Source organism: Saccopteryx leptura, chromosome 13 (genome assembly GCF_036850995.1).
Source record: "Saccopteryx leptura isolate mSacLep1 chromosome 13, mSacLep1_pri_phased_curated, whole genome shotgun sequence".
In the NCBI taxonomy this organism is placed as follows: Eukaryota; Metazoa; Chordata; class Mammalia; order Chiroptera; family Emballonuridae; genus Saccopteryx; species Saccopteryx leptura.
In genome coordinates, this window is record NC_089515.1 from 44,879,204 (window position 1) to 44,899,346 (window position 20,143).

Here is a 20,143-nt window from a genome sequence, read left to right on the forward strand (position 1 = left end):
AATTCAATTTTTATTATGACATCTTAAGTGACAGATATGTTTCTAGATTTTAATTAAAAGTCAACTATGCATGGTGCTCCCAATGCAACCAATCCATCACAGGTCACAGAGGTGAAGACACCATGTCCTCCAGGTGATGTGTGCCCCTCCCCCTCATCACCTCTCCTGGCGCAGTTTTCCTTGGCAGTGACTGTAAGATGCAACTCAATTTCAGAAACATTAGAATGAGAAAATGCAAGTCTTAGAACTGAGGGAGCATTTTTGGGGGGCTGTGATCAAATGGAAGTTTTTGCTGTTCTGGGGGGGATAGGTTGAGTCTGACAGTGGAAAAGAGAGAAGAGAGAAGAAGGGATGCTGAGCAGAGGACAGGATTGTCTGGTATCCACTTTTGGGACATGATTTGTAAAACATAAAGAGATGCCATTGCGAGGACGCTTGTCCATTCTCCAGTATGTTCTATGTAGCGCTCTGTCTTTACGTACCTGCCATAAGAAAATATGAGCCATATTGTCCTATATCCATTATTTCTGTTAATGCAAAGAGTTTCTCATATCTTTTTTTCAATAAGTTTTACCAAAAACCGTTATGGAGTGACTATGCCAGGTCTTGGGCCAAGGCAAAGGGACATAAATAAGCCTGACAGTGGGGGCACAGTGAATAAAGAGTCAATCTGGAATGCTGAGGTCACCAGTTTAAAACCCTAGGCTTGCCCGGTCAGGGTACATGTGAGAAGCAACTGTGAGTTGATGCCCACCCCTACCTTTCTCTCTCCTTTATTCAAAGTAAATAAATAAAATCTTTAAAAAGAAATAAATAAGACTCCCTCGAAGGAGCTCACATTTTAGTGGATAAAATGGACAAGTAAACAGTTATATTATGCATACATATGTGTAATAACATGTACATGCTTGTATATCATAATGCAATGCTCTGAATGTGTCCCTCCAAAATTAATATATTGAAATCCTACCCCCCCCCCATGTGATGAGGAGGAGGTGGAGCCTTTGGGAGTGAATACGTCACAGGGCAGAGCCCTCAGGATGGGGATTAGAGCTTTTATTTATTTTACAGGGACAGAGAGAGAGTCAGAGAGAGGGATAGATAGGGACAGACAGACAGGAATGAAGAGAGATGAGAAGCATCAATCATCAGTTTTTCTTTGGGACTCCTTAGTTGTTCATTGATTGCTTTCTCATATGTGCCTTGACCGTGGGCCTTCAGCAGACCGAATAACCTCTTGCTCGAGCCAGGGACTTTGGGTCCAAACTGGTGAGCTTTTTTTTTTTTTTTTTGCTCAAGCCAGATGAGTCCGCGCTCAAGCTGGCGACCTTGGGGTCTCGAACCTAGGTCCTTCCGCATCCCAGTCTGACGCTCTATCCACTGCGCCACCGCCTGGTCAGGCGGATTAGAGCTTTTATAAAAAAGACTCCAGAGAGCTTGCTCCCTCTGCCCTGTGATGACCCATTGGAAAGACAGCTGTATAGAAAGTGAGCCCTCATCGGACACTGAATCTGCTGGTGCCATGATCTTGGGTTTCCCAGCCCTCAGAACTGAGCGAAAGAACTTTGTTGTTGATAAGCCTCCCAGTCTGTGGTATTTTATTATAGCAGCCTGAATGGACTCAGACACATACAGATAGTTGGAAGGGGACCTGCCAAGACATTGTGCTCACTGGCCTCCTGTGTGCTTTAAAACATATATATATATGACATTATATATATATAATGTTTTTTGTTTTTTTTTATTGGCATGTGTTACAGGAGCAGGAGGGAGAATGAGGAGGCTCTGAGGCAGCCCAGGCCCGAGATGGGTGGCGTGGGCCGAGGCTGTGCCACGAGGTTGACAAACACACTTGCCTGGACTGGAAACTACTCTGGAGGGCAGATCAGGGCTTGGTGGTGGATGTGAGGAGAGAGGAGTCTAGGATGGGTTGAGGGATCGGGTGGGAACACCTGCCCAGGTAGGTGCAGGATGAATACCTCTGTGTTCCCACTGGCCTTTTACCCACAGAATAACATCCCCAACTGGGTGGGTGGGCAGCAACCCTCACCTGGGGGGCAGTGGTCCATCCAGGAACTTGAGGCTGGTGGCAGTGGAGTCCACCATTGAAATCATGGATGCCAAGAGCTTTCCAAACTGGGGGCTTCCAAGCCAGAGCTGTGGGCCAGCCCTTATCAGGAGCCCCCCAGGGGAGTGGCTGCCTCTGGGGTCAGACCTCATCCTGATCTGTGCCTAGCATCAATTAGAGGCAGTGGTAGTCAACCTGGTCCCTACTGCCCACTAGTGGGCAGTAGTGGAGCAACCAAAGTATAAATAAAAAGATAGATTTAACTATATAGTAAGTTGTTTTATAAAGATTTATTCTGCCAAACTTAGCAAAAATCTGACATAAAGTACTTGGTAAGTAATTATTATTATATGCTTTAACTTGCTGTAACTCTGCTTTATAAATTTTATTTTATTTTTTTTTGTTTTTGTTTTTTTTTTAGATTTTTTTTTTTTAATTTTTTTTAATTCATTTTAGAGAGGAGAGAGAAGGGAGAGAGAGAGACAGAGAGGGAGAGAGAGGAGAGAGAGACAGAGAGAGAAGGTGGAGAGGAGCTGGAAGCATCAACTCCCATATGTGCCTTGACCAGGCAAGCCCAGGGTTTTGAACCGGTGACCTCAGCACTTCCAGGTCAACGCTTTATCCACTGCGCCACCACAGGTCAGGCATCTGCTTTATAAATTTTATAAAGTTACTTCCCTACTTTATAAATCACCATTACTGTGGAACCGGTGGGCGGTTAGAAAATTTTACTATCAATACTTACAGAGATACAAGAGTGGGCAGTAGGTATAAAAAGGTTGACTACCCCTGAATTAGACCTTCCTGTGTCCAGCCCCTGGGTTCCCCAGGTCTGGGGCAGGGAAGATGCACAGAGAGGACTTCCTGGTGCAGCCAGGTTCCCGACCCTGAAAACCATGGGAGTTGGATCCTTCTCCGCATTAGAAGGGTCGTAAAGTCAGAGAAGAGAGGAGGCCTGTGGAGGGAGAGCTTTGCTAAGCTTTGAGGAGGCGCGGGGAGTGCAGAGAGAGGGAGCAATGAGGTGGCGGGCGGAGGGAAGGTCTACACCTGAATAGATGAACGAATGAACAAAGGAATACTAGCTCCGGGTTACCGGGTCTCAGGGTTGGGAAACCCAGCCTCGGCTCGCAGTGCGAAAAAGGCCCCTAGTTAATTTTCTCACGTGTTACAACTTGCCGTTATGAGACTTGGGTGCCCCGCCCGTGTGCAAGGGGGCTCCAACTCGGAAGATCAAGCCGGCCTCCTGGGTCGCTGTGTCCCCAAAATTCGATGAGTCTGCGCGGGGATCAACGCGCAGCGCGGGTAACCCGAGTCAGCGCGGGGGTCCGGGCAGAAGGGGACACGTGGCCCCGCCCGAGGCCCTCGCCCCGGAGGCCTGGGCCCGCCCTGTCCAGCTGCAACTGACTCGGCGGCCCCGCCCGGCTTGTGCCTCAGCCCCCGCGAATAGGAGCAGGCGGGGTTGCGGGGAAAGGCGGGATTATTTAGGGGGCGGGGGTCCTGGTGACGGCATCAGAGCGCGCGGCTTTGGGGCTCAGACCCTGACTGCTGGGCCGGGGGCTGCGCCGGCTCCCGGGCGGGTGAGTGCGCGCCCGGAGGGCGGTGGCCGAGGACCAGACGGGTGGGCGGCACTGGAAGCTGGCATCCCTGTGGAGCCCGTCTTCGCTAACCAGCCTCCTGGGCGCCGACATCCCTCCCGGGCCTGGCCGGGAGGAGGGAGTGCCGGGCGGCGAGGGTCGCCTCTGCATTTGTGACCGCTTTTCCAAACTTTCCCGGAGCCTGCGCCTCGGGCGCCCGACCCACTGCCCGCGCGCGACCGCCCCGGTGGACGGTTCTGGGCGCCTTCGCCGCGCAGAGAAACGGGACCGCGAGGGACTGAGAAAGTTCAGGGTGAGCGGTGAGGGTGCCGCTGTGTCCCCAGCAGAGACGGGATGCTTTCGTTGATCGTATAGCTGGTAAACGGGTAAACCATAACGGAGACGCTTATTAATGCTAAACTTTGCGTACTGTGCGTCGTTGTGCGTGCCGTATTTTATGGGACTGGCCGCGCCGCCGGCTTGTCTTCACCCGCATCCCCACAGGCATGCAAGCGGCGCGCGCAGGAAAGCCAGCTGTAATCTCTTTGCTGGTGGAAGGTCTTGCCTTCAGTTTATTAAAAATAAAAGTAACACCTGCGAAGCTCAATAAAGCCAATCATAATAAAGGAGATAAACTTGTGGTTACTGTGATGAGGGAGGATGAAGATGTGGCAAGTTCCTTGGATAAATACTTGTCATCAGGATTGGGGCGCTAGAAAGCCTCGGCCATTGTGCTGGACAATGGAGATAGATACAGCAGGAAGGGGACAGGACCGTCCTGCCTTCCGGCTCCCAGTCTGGGAGGTTCGAGAGACCAATGTTGATGGGAGCCGCTGGGGGTTGTGTGTGGAGAGGGGGCACAGCGAGGGCGCAGGCCTGGCTCCCTGAGGAGAGTGGAGCCAGCCTCAGCTCAGCTCGGGGACGCTGGGAGGAGGCAGATGGGCAACACTGACGGGGTCCAGGCCTGGGTACGTGTGGAATAGTCCAGGTACAAAGGGCCTGTTTAAGTTTTTCTTTTTTCTTATTAAGGTTTAGAATCTCAAGGGTGGTGGGAGCCTCTTCTGGGGGAGTTTCAGCAGGTGCTTTATTATTTTTCTTTTTTTGTATTTGCACTTTTGAAAGATGCCCCTAGTTGCGGGGTAGGAGGAGCGCAGGGACACAGAATCAGTGAATGGCTAGTCAAGGTCACCCTGTCAGGACCTTGGTGGCCAGGACTAGGGCTTCGGCATAGGCTGAGGAGAAGCAGGTTGTTATGATAAACTATTTAGTTGGTTATAATTAAGTTATAGTTGGGTTTGTTAGATAGTTCACAACGTAAAATGAAAGTATTCAATAATTAGGAGTCAATTGAATAGGCAGAGACACTCATAGCAAGTTAAAGAACATAGACTTTAATTCACTCACAGTTAAGATGAGTGGCCAGCTAAGGGCCTCGCTTCAGGGGGTCCCAGAACGAACTTGCTTGGAGAGGCAGAGTGCTTTGCGATAGTTGCCAAATGGTCATGGTGGGCAACATGGAGCCTGTGTTGGAGTCTTAGGTGACCGACTTGATCTTCACCCCAGCTACTTATATCTGGTTTTTATCAGGGTGAGCGGTGAGGGTGCCGCTGTGTCCCCAGCAGAGACAGGATGCTTTCATTGATAGTATAGCTGGTAAACGGGTAAACCATAACGGAGACGCTTATTAATGCTAAACTTTGCGTACTGTGCGTAGTTGTGCGTGCCGTATTTTATGGGAGTGGCCGCCACTTGTCACATCATAGAGTTCCATTCTCACACTTCAGACATAAGTCATATATGGGCTTCATAAGGTTGACAGATGGAGTGATCAGAAAAGGGAATAAACCTGTTACATCTTGGTAATTGGGCCTTATATAGTGGGCTTTTACCTAAAATATAGTTAATCACATTAATTCACACATGGTATTGGCATGCAGTTAAAACATATGGCGTTATCTCAAAAAGGCATAAAGTGGTTACACCTAAGTCACTCTTAGTTTCCTTTTTACATTTTATATTAATTTGATTACATGTTTACGATACATTCCACCCCTTGGTCCCAAAGGACTTAGAGGGCCTAAGGGAAACTTATGTAGTTTTTTGTTTTCTGTTACAGAAGGAAATCAAAACTTTTAGAAGTAAAACAATAAGTATAGGCTCTGGCCGGTTGGTTCAGTGGTAGAGTGTCGGCCTGGCGTGCAGGAGTCCCAGGTTTGATTCCCGGCCAGGGCACACAGGAGAAGCGCCCATCTGCTTCTCCACCCCTCCCCCTCTCCTTCCTCTCTGTCTGTCTCTTCCCCTCCCACAGCCAAGGCTCCATTGGAGCAAAGTTGGCCCGGACGCTTGGGGTGGCTCCATGGCCTCTGCCTCAGGCGCTAGAATGGCTCTGGTTGCAACAGAGTGATGCCCCAGATGGGCAGAGCATCACCCCCTGGTGGGCGTGCTGGGTGGATCCCAGTTGGGCACATGTGGGAGTCTGTCTGACTGTCTCCCTGTTTCCAACTTCAGAAAAATACAAAAAAAACAAACAACCCCCCCAAAAAACAATAAGTATAAAGCAAGCAATGAGAGTTAAAATGTCACAAACATTGTTATAGAGTAGAAGGTATGAATACCATATCTACTACATAGGGTTGAGAGTTTCCTGCTTAGGTTTACAAGAGAGTAGTTTCTATTAAATCACAGGGTTTATGAATATTAGAGGCATCATGTACTGTTAATATAGGTAGATTGGGCATTAGCAATAGCAGCCAAATTATTAATTTTGTGTTTGTCTTTGTTAAGATTCTTAATTATTTCTACAGTTTGAGTATGTAAGACTTATATTCTATCTTTTGTGTCATTATGTCATTCAGATATGTAGATACATTCATACTATAAGATCGTTTGTGTTGCATGTGGTAAATAAGGTGGAATGCAGTGAAATCCGAATATTGAATATTACCTTGATGTGTAATGTTCATAGTGTTTCTAAGTAATTTATATATATATTTTTTTCTTTTCTTTTTTTTTTTTTTTCTTAAGTTGGAAGCGGGGGAGGCAGTCAGACAGACTCCCGCATGCGCCTGACCGGGATCCACCCGGCATGCCCACCAGGGGGCAATGCTCTGCCCATCTGGGGCGAGCTCTGCCACAATCAGAGCCATTCTAGCGCCTGAGGCAGAGGCCACAGAGCCATCCTCAGCACCCAGGCCAACTTTGCTCCAATGGAGCCTCGGCTGCGGGAGGGGAAGAGAGAGAGGGGAAGGAGAGGGGGAGGGGTGGAGAAGTAGAAGGACGCGTCTCTTGTGTGCCCTGGCCGGGAATTGAACTCAGGACTCCCACACGCCAGGCTGACGCTCTACCACTGAGCCAACGGCCAGGGCCTCTAAGTAATTTATATTTTGATTGTGATGTGTCGTTAAGATCTTTCCCTGTGGCATGGTCATAATATGTAGTGTTAGTATAGCAATGGATAAATGAAAATGCACCTAAGTTGCATACAAAAGGGGGAGGGGAAGTTTGTACAATGAGAATAGTAAAGAGATAAGGGGACTGAGTGTAACATATGGTGATTGAGTCCATGAAGTGAGTTGATCCTTAGAAAAGTAAGGTTCAGTCAGTGTATAAGGGTGCTTCTTTTGCTGAAACAAAAATTGAATTGTCAATTTTATATGGTAAGGGTATGGCACAGGGGTCCAAACTTTTTACACAGGGGGCCAGTTCCCTGTCCCTCAGACCATTGGAGGGCCGCCACATACAGTGCTTCTCTCACTGACCACCAATGAAAGAGGTGCCCCTTCCGGAAGCACGGCGGGGCAGATAAATGGCCTCAGGGCGCTGCATGTGGCCCGCTGGGCCGTAGTTTGGGGATGCCTGGAATAGGCTAATAGGGTATTACCTCCTGTAAGAGTCTTTTTTTTTTTGGTGCTGTATGACAGAGACAGAGACAGTGAGAGGACAGACAGGAAGGGAGTGAGATAAGAAGCATCAATTCTTTGTTGCAGCTCCTTAGTTGTTTGTTCATTGATTGCTTTCTCATATGTGCCTTGACCGGGGAAGAGGGGGCTACAGCAGAGTGAGTTGACCCCTTGCTCAAGCCAGTGAGCTTGGGCTTCAAGCCAGCTACCTTTGGGCTCAATCCAGTGACCATGGTGTCATATCTATGACCCCATGCTCAAGCCAGTGACCCTGTGCTCAAGCTGGTAAGTCTGTGCTCAAGCCGGTGACCTCAGGGTTTGAACCTGGGTCCTCTGCGTCCTAGTCTGATGCTCTATCCACTGCACCACCGCCTGGTCAGGTCATTAATTTCTGAGCTCATTAAGTTGCCTATTGGTGTCTTCTTGCATCTCATTGAGTATTTTCAGAACTTCAATTTTGAATTCTCTATCATTTAACTCCAAGGTTTCCATGTGAGTGAGATTTTTTATTTTCTTTCTGAACTGTGTCTCTGTCTTATGTAGCTGTGGTATTTGATTTCTTCTTCCTTGATGGCATTTGAGAGTGGTATTGTTAAGAACCCTAATAAGCCTGACCAGGCAGTGGCGCAGTGGGATAGAGCGTTGGACTGGGACACAGAGGACCCAGGTTCAAAACCCCAAGGTTGCTGGCTTGAGTGTGGGCTCATCTGGTTTGAGCAAGGCTTACTCGGTCTGCTGTAGCCCCCTGGTCAAGGCACATATGAGAAAGCAATCAATGAATAACTAAGGTGCCACAACGAAGAATTGTGCTTTTCATCTCTCTCCTTTCCTGTCTGTCTGTCCCTATCTGCCCCTCTCTCTGTCCCTCTCTCTGTCTGTCACAAAAAAAAGAACCCTAACAACAACAACAACAAAACTAAAACAGTGCTCGCTTCGGCAGCACATATACTAAAATTGGAATGATACAGAGAAGATTAGCATGGCCCCTGCGCAAAGATGACACGCAAATTCGTGAAGCGTTCCATATTTTTTAAAAAAAGGGAAAAGAAAACAAAAAAACTAAAACATGAAAAATTAAACAAAAAAATTACAATAAATTATGACAAGAAAAACCACAGAAAAAAAGATCAAAAGCAAACAAAAAAATAAAAAACAAAACACTACAAAAACTAAGAATAAAAAATATAAAATTTAAAGAAGGTGAAATCCAAGAGAAAAAGAGAAAAAAAATAAAGAAAAAAAGGGAAAAAAGAAAAAATAATTCAGTTTTGAGAGGTTTCTTCCAGGAGGTGTCACTGTATTCCAGCTTTTAGCTCTGAAGTTCCTGGGCTGTGCGCTGCTGAGATGTTGTTGTCTCAATGATGTAGGCCAGGGGCACAGTGGCGTGGGTGGGTGGGGCTTGTTGTAAGGGCTTTAGGGCTTAGGCCTTACAGATTCTGTTTTACGGCTTCAGCTTTCTTGCTTTATGTCTCTAGCAATGGTGATCTCAGTAGTCCTGGTGCTCCTTCCCACATCTCAGGGTTTGTTCCTGGAGATGGGATCACAGGGGAAGAGTACCACTGAATACAAGCCTTTGGATGGCAAGTGGAGAAGTTAGGGCCTTACTTTGCCAGTGATAAGAGCCGTGGAATGTTCCCGTAAAGCAGTGGTTTTTAACGTTCTACACTTGTGGGCCAGTGAGGATAGGAGAATTATTTTAGGGACCGCTGAGGCAGAAATCACCCTGAGTGTAAGCAAATTTGACTAAGATCATTGGGTGTACATCCTTCATACAGTATCAGGGTGGTTGACTCTTGCGAACCGACAAGAAATTTATGGTGGAATGCCCCATGGACTGGGGGTTGAACACCACCACTATATAGGACTGTCTTGTGGCCCTCGCAGAATTTGGGACCAGAACTTTGGGACAGAGGATGACCTGAACTTTGACCTCCCTCTCCCTCATCCCTCCAAGGTCAGGAGCTGCAGGAGCTGACTCCAGGTCACCTGTAGGGTAAGTCCCACCCCTGGAGCACAGTTGCTGATGGCCGGGGGCCTCTTCATCTCTGCAGGGCCTGGAGCACCCCTCCCTCAACATGGGGCTGGAGGCCCCGAGGCTGCCAGGGGCTGAGGAGGCCCCGGTGAGGGTGGCCCTGCGAGTCCGCCCGTTGCTGCCCAAGGAGCTGCTGCACGGGCACCAGAGCTGCCTGAAGGTGGATGTGGGGCGTGGCCGAGTCACCCTCGGGCGAGACCGCCACTTTGATTTCCACATGGTGCTGGATGAGGACGCTGGGCAGGAGGCCGTGTACCAGGCCTGCGTGCATCCCCTCCTGGAGGCTTTCTTCGAGGGCTTCAATGCCACCGTCTTTGCCTATGGTCAGACAGGCTCCGGGAAGACGTACACGATGGGGGAGGCCAGTGTGGGTGAGTGACCCTGCCCCGTGCCTAGTGGAGGGGCCTTGATGGCTCCTGAATTTCTGCCCCTGCCCTCTCGCTGCTGTCCCTGTTGAAGGTGACGATGCTGGGGGAGGAACAGTTTCCTGAACTGGTCGAGAGCCCAGGGTGGGTCCAGCCATGTCAGTGGGCAGGGCAGGGCAGGGAGGAAGGGGCCTGGAAGGTGAGGGGCCTTCTCAGCTCCATAGAGACGGGGCCATGCTGTCTGGTTCTGGGACCTTAGGAGGAGGAAGGGTGGGAGGTTGTCAGGATGGCTGCTGAGGGTCAGGGCTCCATGTTCTAGTTGGAGTCTGGCTGCTGGATGGCCAGGTAGCAGGCTGGTTCCACGAGGCTCTAGAGCAGACTTTTGGGGGAGACACTTTAGGACAGTTGAGGGAACTGCCGGATTTTAAGTACTATGAGTATTTTCTCTGGGGTTATAAAAGTATACAAGTTTGTCATAAAAAATTAGCAAAATATAGAAAAACACAAAGTTGCCTTTCAGAAATCACATTCCCTGTTAGCGTTCCAGTTTCTCTTTGGAAATTATTATACCTTTTAAGAAAAGGTACCCAATCTTTTGTATCCCATTTTATTTTCTTAACAATATATCATGAACATTTCTCTGCATCATTAAATATTCTTCACTCTGATTTTTCAATGGCTGCTGGGCATTCCATTGTGAATATAAGGTAATTTATTTAACCAGATCCCATATTGGTTCTTGGGATGGACACTTAAGATGTTTGCTTTATTTCTTTTTTTAAGTTATGAGAAAGAGTGCTGCTCTGAACATCCTCTAATTAATTCTCTGGATAAACTTAGGAGGTTCTTTAGATAGCTGAGCATAAAGTATGGTAATGAGCCCCCTGTCCCAGGGGGTAATCAAGCCAAGGGTATCTCTGACCTGTCAGGAATGTAGTGGAGGGATGCTTATATCATGAAAGGGGTTGGTTGGCCCCTGAGAGGCTGCTTCCGCCTCTGAAATTTTATGGTTCTGCCTGATCACCCTGAGCTCAGGCTGCCCGGCCCAACCTGGCTTCCGCTGCTGCCTTCTCCATACTGGAGCCGTCTTCTAGCTGCTGTCTGGGTCACTGGAGCCTTAGCTCGCCAGCTGGAGGCATGGTGACAGGAGGCCCTGTGGTATCTATCTCCCCAGCCTCCCTCCACGAGGATGAGCAGGGCATCATCCCACGGGTCATGGCTGAGGCCTTTAAGCTTATCGATGAGAATGACCTGCTTGACTGTCTCGTGCACGTGTCCTACCTGGAAGTGTATAAGGAGGAGTTCCGAGACCTGCTTGAGATGGGCACCGCCAGCCGTGACATCCAGCTTCGGGAAGATGACCGTGGAAACGTTGGTGAGGAAATCCTGAGTCCCTCACTGGCTAGGAGGAGTGGGACACCTGGGTTGAGGAGGCTTCATCTGCTGAAAGCTGGTTTACCTGTATGGGGGGGGCACCAACTGGGAAACCCAAGCTCTAGAAAGTTTTGCTTTGGTTTCCTTTGTCTCTACTGACTAGTGTGTGCTTCTATACCCAGAGTGAGAGGCTTTGATGTGGGCCTAGGGGAAACTGGAGCCCCTGCAGCCCAAATCAGGATGGGTGGGAGTCCCAGGCCTGAGGCGGGGCACCCGAGGCAGGAAGAACTGGAGAGGCGTGGCTGGCCCTGTTCCGACTGCCCTCCTGGTCAGGCGTGGGCTGCCCCCACCCTGGGTTCACTGCTCCTTGCATCCGCAGTGCTGTGCGGGGTGAAGGAGGTGGACGTGGAGGGCCTGGATGAGGTGCTGAGCGTTCTGGAGGTGGGCAATGCCGCCCGGCACACGGGGGCCACGCACCTCAACCGCCTGTCCAGCCGCTCCCACACCGTGTTCACCGTGACCCTGGAGCAGCGGGGGCGCGCCCCCAGCCGCCTGCCCCGGCCCGTGCCGGGCCCTCTGCTGCTCTCAAAGTTCCACTTTGTGGACCTGGCGGGCTCCGAGAGGGTGCTCAAGACGGGCAGCACGGGCGAGCGCCTCAAGGAGAGCATCCAGATCAACAGCAGCCTCCTGGCTCTGGGCAACGTCATCAGCGCCCTGGGCGACCCCCAGCGCCGCGGCAGCCACATTCCCTACCGAGACTCCAAGATCACCCGGTGAGTCCACGGGAGAAGGGACCCGCGTGAGCCACTGTCTGTCATGGCTCCCAGGTAGTCATTGGCATGGAGCTGGGGGAGGCCATTAGGATGGGTCCCCCTCCAGGTTTTGGGGCTCACAGCCATGCATTCCGAGCCTCAGGCCTGAGGCAAGGTCTGGACCGCGGATCCAGGTGCACTGGGGTCCCTGACGTGCCTGTCTGATGTCCTCAGAATCCTCAAAGACTCACTAGGTGGGAACGCCAAGACGGTGATGATCGCCTGTGTCAGTCCCTCCTCCTCTGACTTCGATGAGACCCTCAACACCCTCAACTACGCCAGCCGTGCCCAGAATATCTGCAACCGCGCCACCATCAACTGGCGGCCGGAAACCGAGCGAGTGCCCGAGGAGGCGGCGGGTGCGCAGGCGACCCCACGGCACCGCTCAGAGACACGCATCATCCACCGTGGCCGGCGCGGCCCAGACCCCCCCTCCACCTCCGCCGTGGCCGCTGCCCGCCTGGACGCCGAGTGTGCGCGCTACCGGGCCCGCACCGACGCCGCCTACAGCCTGCTGCGCGAGCTGCAGGCTGAGCCTGGGCTGCCGGGCGCCGCAGCCCGCAAGGTGCGAGACTGGCTGTGCGCGGTGGAGGGCGAGCGCAGCGCCCTGAGCTCTGCCTCCGGGCCGGACAGCGGCATCGAGAGCGCCTCTACCACCGAGGAGCAGGCCACGCAGGCGCCGGGCCGCAGAAAGGTGGCCAAGGACCAGGTGTGGCTCTGCTGAGGGCCGGGAAAGGGAAGGAGAAGGTCTTCAAACAGCCCCAGCAGTGCCTCTGTCCCCGTCCCCACCCATTAGCAGAGCGCTTTCGGTGTTCAGAGACACTTCTGCTGGGGACCGTGGTCACTTTCTATAATGTCCCCCAGCCTCAGGCTCTCTGTCTGTAAAATAAGGATGACGTTGGTATTTATCTTCTGGGGGTGATGTAGGGCTGAAGGTGTAACAAGGGCTCGTACACTGGCAAAGGCTCAGTAAGTTGTAATAATAGTGGTGGTATTCTTTTAAGAGATTTTTTTACTTACTGATTTTAGAGAGAGGAGAGAGAGAAAGGGGGGGAGGAGTGGGAAGTATGACCTCCTAGTTGCTTCCTACTTGCTTCTCATATGTGCCTTGACCAGGTAAGCACAAGGCTTTGAATCAGTGACCTCAGCATTCCAGGTCAACACTTTATCCACTGCGCCACCACAGGTCAGGAGTGATTTTTTTATTGTTAATAAAACTAGGATTAATTACAAGAGGTGGCCCAAATGGCTTGCAGAGGGGACTGCAGGCAGGGCTTGGAACAGAGTAGCAGGTAGGGCTAGGAACCCCTAGGAAGGGCAGAGGGAGGGCTGGATGTCAGGGACAGACGGGCTTATCCTGCCAGCTCCTGGCCCTGAAGCCTTTCTCCTTGCCCCCTAGGAAGATGAGGGGGCGCTGCTGGCCCTGCAGAGCCAGGTGGCCCGGCTGGAGGAGGAGAACCAGGACTTTCTGGCTGCCCTGGAGGACGCCATGGAGCAGTACAAGCTGCAGGTGGGGCCGCCATTCCCACCCAGGGGGTGCGTGCGAGCCGCGTTTCCTCACATGGAGGAAGTTAGCCGGGACCGGTAGAGATGGGGGCATGCACAAATGAGCAAAAGTGTGGAGGTGAGGAACAGAACGAGGAGAGTGGGAATGCCGGATGGTCGTGAGTGTGGATGCAAGTGAGACTGGAGGGGACAGCAGAATAGGGCGCTAGAACTGCAACCTCTTGTCCAAGGTTAACTGGGTCAGCAGTTCCCCTGGCGCCCTCTGGTGGCAATGATTGACATGGACGTGGAGGACTGGCAGGGTGGAGTGAGAGCTTGAGTCTGAACAGTGCAGTTTGTGTGGGGGAGGGCAGGAGGTGGTCAGAGGTACTTGGCCCTCCTCAGTGTCAGCCCACAGGGTACGTCTTCCTGTCAACATCCCTGTAGCACCCCCTCCCCGCAGTCCCTACCACCCCTCAGCACCTGGACCATGTCTTGCAGAGCGACCGTCTGCGGGAGCAGCAGGAGGAGATGGCAGAGCTACGGCTGCGGCTAGAACTGGTGCGGCCAGGCTGGGGCACCCCAGGGCTCCTGCAGGGCCTGCCTCCTGGGTCCTTTGTGCCCCGGCCTCACACGGCCCCCCTGGCTGGTGTCCACACCCATGTGCTAGGCATGATGCCCCCTGCATGCCTTCCTGGAGAGGAAGGTGGCCCTGGAAACTGGGGAGAGGTGAGGAGGTGGCTCGGCTGGGCGTCAGCTGGCCCTACTGGACTGCGCAGGCTCGGGCAGGGAAAGACGGGCTGCAGAATGTGTCCCTCACCCTGGGCTTTCACGGGACCAGCTGCCGGATGTCCATTCTGGTGTCAGAGGAAGGGCCAACACTGGGTGACGGGGACCTCAGCAGGGTGGTGCTATTGGGAATCTCTGGCATATCTAGAGATTGCTTGGGGGATACAGAGAGGGTCTGGCTTCCAGCTGTGGATGGGAAGCTTGCATACCTCCAGAGACAGGGAGCTTATCACTTCTGAGACCACGCCCCCTATCTTTGGATGCCTCCCTCTGCAAGTTTGCTCTTCCATGAGCCCTGACCTCCCCAAGCCCGGTCTCTCGTTCCTAGTTCTGTCACATTGGGCATTTCGGACAAAAGCTGTGCCTGCGTCTACCTGAAAGTTCGGGGTCACCAGCTCTCCAGTCCTGAGGGACCGAGGAGAGGGAGGCCGCGGGTTTGGCAGGAGTCTGTTCCACAGCCACCACTCTTGGCAGGCACTGTTAGCAAGATAAGAGTTGGGTGCAGATGACCTGTATACAAGACAGAAATGGCAGGTGGCCACCTGAAAGTGTCAGGGGCTCTGGGAGCCAGTGGGTAAAGGGACGGGGGAGCGCCTGCTCTGACTGAGTTTGGGAGGGCCTCCCATGGGTGTCAGTTGAGCTGGGTCTTGAAGGTAAAGTAGGGCTTGAGGTGGAGATGTGAGGTGGGCATAGCTGGGAACAAAGACTTGGTGATGGGAATGGCCCATAGAGGACGCCCTGGAGGCTTCCTGTCCAGAAACCCTGACATTTCCCTGGCAGGTGACAGATTGCAGGGAAGTGGGAGCCAAGTTGCTGGCGGAGGTAGACAGGCTGGGAAGTGGCTCTTCAGCTGCATCGGAGGAGGAGGAGGAGGAGGAGCGGCCGCCCCGGCAGACCCTGCACCTACGCAGGTGAGTGGGACCCACTGTGGACCTGACCAGGACCAGCTCTGGGTCCAGGCTGGGAGGACCCTGTGGTCTCAGGGTGCCCCCAACGGCAATGCCCTTGCCAGCCTGTGGGAGAGAGCATACAGTGGTGGGGTGGGCCCGGCCTCCTGGTTCTCAGCCTCCCAGGAGGTTCTTGGTGCTCCCAGCTGCCCTGCACCCCCAAGCTTAGCCCCTGGCCTCAGAGTTCTGCTGGACTGACAGGTTCTGCTGCTGATGGGATGGGAGGCCTGTGACCAGCTTCCTTCCTCTGGCCCCAGAGGTGGCTGGGCTGGGGAGTGGTACAGATTCCTGCTTCTGCCCCCCAGAAATGGGATCAGCAAGTGGAACCAGAGGGTGGAGGCCGGCCCAGGTAGTCCGGCAAGCAGGAAGGGCCCAGAGCTTCGCCTTGAGGAGCTGGGTGCAGCCGTCCCGGAGCCCAGCGGTGAGCTTGTGTGGTGCAGAGAGGACCCTGACCCTTTCTCCCTCCATGGCCCTGACTGGCCACTCTAGGCAGTCCACACGTCCTCCCTGGCTGCTCTGGGCATGCCTCCCCTCTCTCCTCTCTACTCCCTGCCTCCCCTCTCTCCTCTCTCCTCTCTCCTCTCTCCTCTCTCCTCTCCCCTCTCTCCTCTCTACTCCCTGCCTCCCCTCTCCCCTCTCCCCTCTCCACTCCCCTGCCTCCCCCACTGTTAGGTGGGGCAGCAGCCTTGACAGCTGGCCTTTTACAGTGGCTCGTGGGAGCAAGGCACAGGCTCGGCTCCGCCAGGCCCGGGCTGCCACAGCCTCCGAGTGGCGGCTGGCCCAGGCCCAGCAGAAGATCCGGGAACTGGCCATCAACATCCGCATGAAGGAGGAGCTCATTGGCGAGCTGGTCCGCACAGGTGAGGGGTGGCACTGGGCGGCCTCCCGCCTGAGGGTGGTCAGGAGCAGGGGCCGATGGCCAGGTGTGAGACCCAGCGCGGCCTCTTCCTGCTCTGTGACTTTGAGCAGGTAGAATAACCCCTCTGAGCCTCAGTTTTCTCATTCCTGAAGTGGGGACAATGTACTTGCTTCCCAGGGTTGTTCTGAGGATGGAATGAGTTAATTTGGGTAAAGCGCTTAGACCAGCTCTCAGGAAGCATCATTTACCTGTTTTTTTTTTTTTTTTTTTTTTTCTTTTCTGAAGCTGGAAATGGGGAGAGACAGTCAGACAGACTCCTGCATGTGCCCGACCGGGATCCACCCGGCACGCCCACCAGGGGCAACGCTCTGCCCACCAGGGGGCAATGCTCTGCCCCTCCGGGGCGTTGCTCTGCCGCAACCAGAGCCACTCTAGTGCCTGGGGCAGAGGCCAAGGAGCCATCCCCAGCGCCCGGGCCATCTTTGCTCCAATGGAGCCTTGGCTGTGGGAGGGGAAGAGAGAGACAGAGAGGAAGGAGGGGGTGGGGGTGGAGAAGCAAATGGGCGCTTCTCCTATGTGCCCTGGCCGGGAATTGAACCCGGATCCCCCGCACGCCAGGCCGACGCTCTACCGCTGAGCCAACCGGCCAGGGCCTACCTGTTGTTACTTATTGAGGGCCTGCTGTGTACCAGGCACTGTGCTGGCTGGGCACAGGGCCTCTGGAACTGGGGAGCAGACAGTGTCCCCAGATTGTGCTACATCTACAGGTGATATGTGTGACCGGGCAGGGGATGATTTTAGGTGGTGACCAACTGAACTTTTTAATAATTATGAATTTATTACAAAATACATGATGAAGAATTTCAGGCAAATGAGAAGAGGTAGTATGGTGACCCCCCAAATACTCGTCACTTAAGATTTAGTCATTAAGGTTTTCCCACATTTGTTTCATCTCTCTCCCTTTTCATTGCTGAAGTACAGTGTGTCCGTAAAGTCGTAGTGCACTTTTGACCTGTCACAGGAAAGCAACACAAGATGATAGAAATGTGAAATTCGCACCAAATAAAAGGAAAACTCTCCCAGTTTCATACCTATTCAGTATAGTTTGATGTGGGCTCACGCACAGATTTTTTAGGGCTCATTAGGTAGCTATCCCGTATAGCCTCTACAGACTCGTCACTGACTGATGGCCTACCAGAACGGGGTTTCTCCACCAAACTGCCGGTTTCCTTCAACTGCTTATCCCACCGAGCCATGTTATTCCTGTGGGGTGGCGCTTTGTTATAAACGCGCTGATATTCACGTTGCACTTTGGTCACAGATTCGAATTTAGCGAGCCACAGAACACACTGAACTTTCCTCTGTACCGTCCACATCTCGACTGGCGTGGCCGTGGGCTGCTCCGCTGTATACACGGTGTTTCATCATCTGCGCATGCACACATGCTGCCACATCATCCTACAGAAACCAGGAGGGTTTTCCTTTTATTTGGTGCAGATTTCACATTTCTATCGTCTTTTGTTGCTTTCCTGTGACCAGTCAAAAGTGCACCATGACTTTACAGACACACTGTATATGTTGTTTAATTAGATGTATGGGGGTAACATTAATTAATAACATTGTGTAAGTTGCAGGTGTAACACTTCTGTAACACGCCACCTGTATGTGGTATTGTGTGTTCACCCAGCGTCCAGTCTCCTTCCGTCACCATATACTTGACTCCCTTGACTGTCCTTACCTCCCCAAACCCCCTTGTCACTGCCACACTGTTGCCTGTGTCTGAGTTTGTGTTCATCTGTTGCTTTGTGGTTCTTGTCCTTTTCTGTTGTAGCAAATGGCAGCAGGTCATCATTTGTTATGGCTGAGTAATATTCCATCATATATGTGTATTTGTATATAATATGTGTATATACATATGCATATATGTATCACATTTGTTGCTCCATTTATTTATGCATTCATTGGTTGATTCTTGCTTGTGTCCTGACTGGGGATCAAACCCACAACCTTGGTATTTCAGAACGACGCTCTTACCAAGGGCCCATTTATTCATTTTACTTTCACTAACTCTGAAACCCAGGACCATAAGCGTAGTCTTATATTCAAACGCCGAATCCATTTTGAGTTAGTTTTTTGTGTGGAGGCTGATGGCAGTCTACTTTCACGCTTTTGCATGTGATTTTTCAATCTCCCCTGCACTGTTTGTCGAAGAGCTAAGGGCTTTTCCTTTCCCCTTTGTGTGTTTTTGACTCCTTTGTTGAAAATTAGTTGCCTGTATATATGTGGGTTTATTTCTGGACTTTCAATTCTGTTCCATTGGTCTGTGTCTATTTTTCTGCCATACCATGCCTTGTTTTTTTATTATGTTGACATGGTGTCAAGTGTCCCACTCACTATAACACTGTCTGTCCCCCACATCGTGCCCGCCACGCCTCATGCAAAGTCTCTTTCTACCCTGTTCCCCCCCCCCCCCGTAACTCCTCTCCCCCACCTCCATCCCCCTTACTCCTCTGGCTGTTACTACCCTGTTGTCTGCATCTGTGTGTGGTGTATATATAATTTCACTAATCCCTTCACCTTCTTGAATCCCCTTCCCTCTTCCCTCTTCCCTCTGACAGCTGTCCCTCTGTTCCCTGTGACTCTGCCTCTGCTTCTATTTTGTTCCTCAGCTTATTCTGTTCATTAGAGTCCACATATAAGTGAGATCATATGATATTTGTCTTTCTCTGCCTGGCTTATTTTGCTTAGCATAATAATCTCCAGGTCCCTCCATGCCATCGCAAAAGGTAAGCTTTCCTTCTTTTTCACAGTCATGTAGTATTCCATTGTGTGTATGTACCACAGCTTTTTTATCAACTCATCCACTGATGGACATTTGGGCTGTTTCCAGATATTGACTATTGCAAACAATGCTACAGTGAACATAGGGGTGCATATCTTCTTTTGAATTAGTGTTTTACGTTTCTTAGGATATATTGCTAGAAGTGGGATCTCTAGGTCATAAGGCAGTTCCATTTTTAATTTTTTGAGGTCTCTCCATACTGTTTTCCAGAGTGGCTGCACCAGTCTGCATTCCCACCAGCAGTGCAGGAGGGTTCCCTTTTATCCACACCCTCACCAGCACTTGTTTGTTGATTTGTTGATGAGCGCCATTCTGACAGGTATAGGGTGATACCTCATTGTGGTTTTAATTAGCATCTCTGATGATTAGTGACATTGAGCATTTTTTACATACCTATTGGCCATCGGTATGTCTATTCAGTTCCTTTGCCCATTTTTTTTTTTTTTTTTTGTATTTTTCTGAAGCTGGAAACGGGGAGAGACAGTCAGACAGACTCCCGCATGTGCCCGACCGGGATCCACCCGGCACGCCCAACAGGGGCGATGCTCTGCCCACCAGGGGGCGATGCTCTGCCCCTCTGGGGCGTCGCTCTGCCGCAACCAGAGCCACTCTAGTGCCTGGGACAGAGGCCAAGGAGCCATCCCCAGCGCCCGGGCCATCTTTGCTCCAATAGAGCCTTGGCTGCGGGAGGGGAAGAGAGAGACAGAGAGGAAGGAGGGGGAGAGGAGGAGAAGCAAATGGGCGCTTCTCCTATGTGCCCTGGCCGGGAATTGAACCCGGGTCCCCGCACGCCAGGCCAACACTCTACCGCTGAGCCAACTGGCCAATCTTTGCCCATTTTTTAATAGTTTGTCTTCATAGTGTTAACCCCTCATCAGACATATCAGCAAATATATTCTTCCATAGAGTAAGCTGTCCTTTTGGTTTGTTGATGCCTTTTTGCTGTGCCAAAGCTTTTTAGTTTGATATAGTCCCATTTGTTTATTTTGTCCTTTATTTTTCTTGCCCTAGGAGATATATCGGCAAAAATACTGCTTTGAGAGATGTATGAGAGTCTACTGCCTATGTTTTCTTCTAGGATTTTTATGGTTTCATAT

At 51.6% G+C, this 20,143-nt stretch overlaps 1 protein-coding gene and 1 non-coding gene across 5 annotated transcripts in view; both read left to right on the forward strand.

Annotated features, from left to right (window-relative positions):
* The first annotated feature begins 3,597 nt into the window (after positions 1 to 3,597).
* Positions 3,598 to 20,143, forward strand: part of KIF7 (kinesin family member 7) — a 29,192-nt gene continuing 12,646 nt past the window's right edge. For 2 of the 4 annotated variants that reach the window (XM_066354819.1, XM_066354821.1), the window contains exons 1-10: positions 3,598 to 3,645; positions 9,593 to 9,944; positions 11,113 to 11,313; positions 11,692 to 12,085; positions 12,299 to 12,833; positions 13,524 to 13,634; positions 14,111 to 14,338; positions 15,179 to 15,309; positions 15,651 to 15,766; positions 16,053 to 16,205. In XM_066354819.1, coding sequence (XP_066210916.1) covers positions 9,617 to 9,944; positions 11,113 to 11,313; positions 11,692 to 12,085; positions 12,299 to 12,833; positions 13,524 to 13,634; positions 14,111 to 14,338; positions 15,179 to 15,309; positions 15,651 to 15,766; positions 16,053 to 16,205 — 2,197 coding nt within the window. In that variant the 5' untranslated portion in view covers positions 3,598 to 3,645; positions 9,593 to 9,616. Of the gene's footprint in view, positions 3,646 to 3,724; positions 3,956 to 9,430; positions 9,496 to 9,592; positions 9,945 to 11,112; positions 11,314 to 11,691; positions 12,086 to 12,298; positions 12,834 to 13,523; positions 13,635 to 14,110; positions 14,339 to 15,178; positions 15,310 to 15,650; positions 15,767 to 16,052; positions 16,206 to 20,143 lie in introns of those variants that run through there. The other 2 variants (XM_066354822.1, XM_066354820.1) reach the window with 2 other exon arrangements.
* Positions 8,466 to 8,572, forward strand: LOC136385093 (U6 spliceosomal RNA). Its single transcript, XR_010747706.1, has one exon. It is a non-coding gene; the product is annotated as a U6 spliceosomal RNA (small nuclear RNA).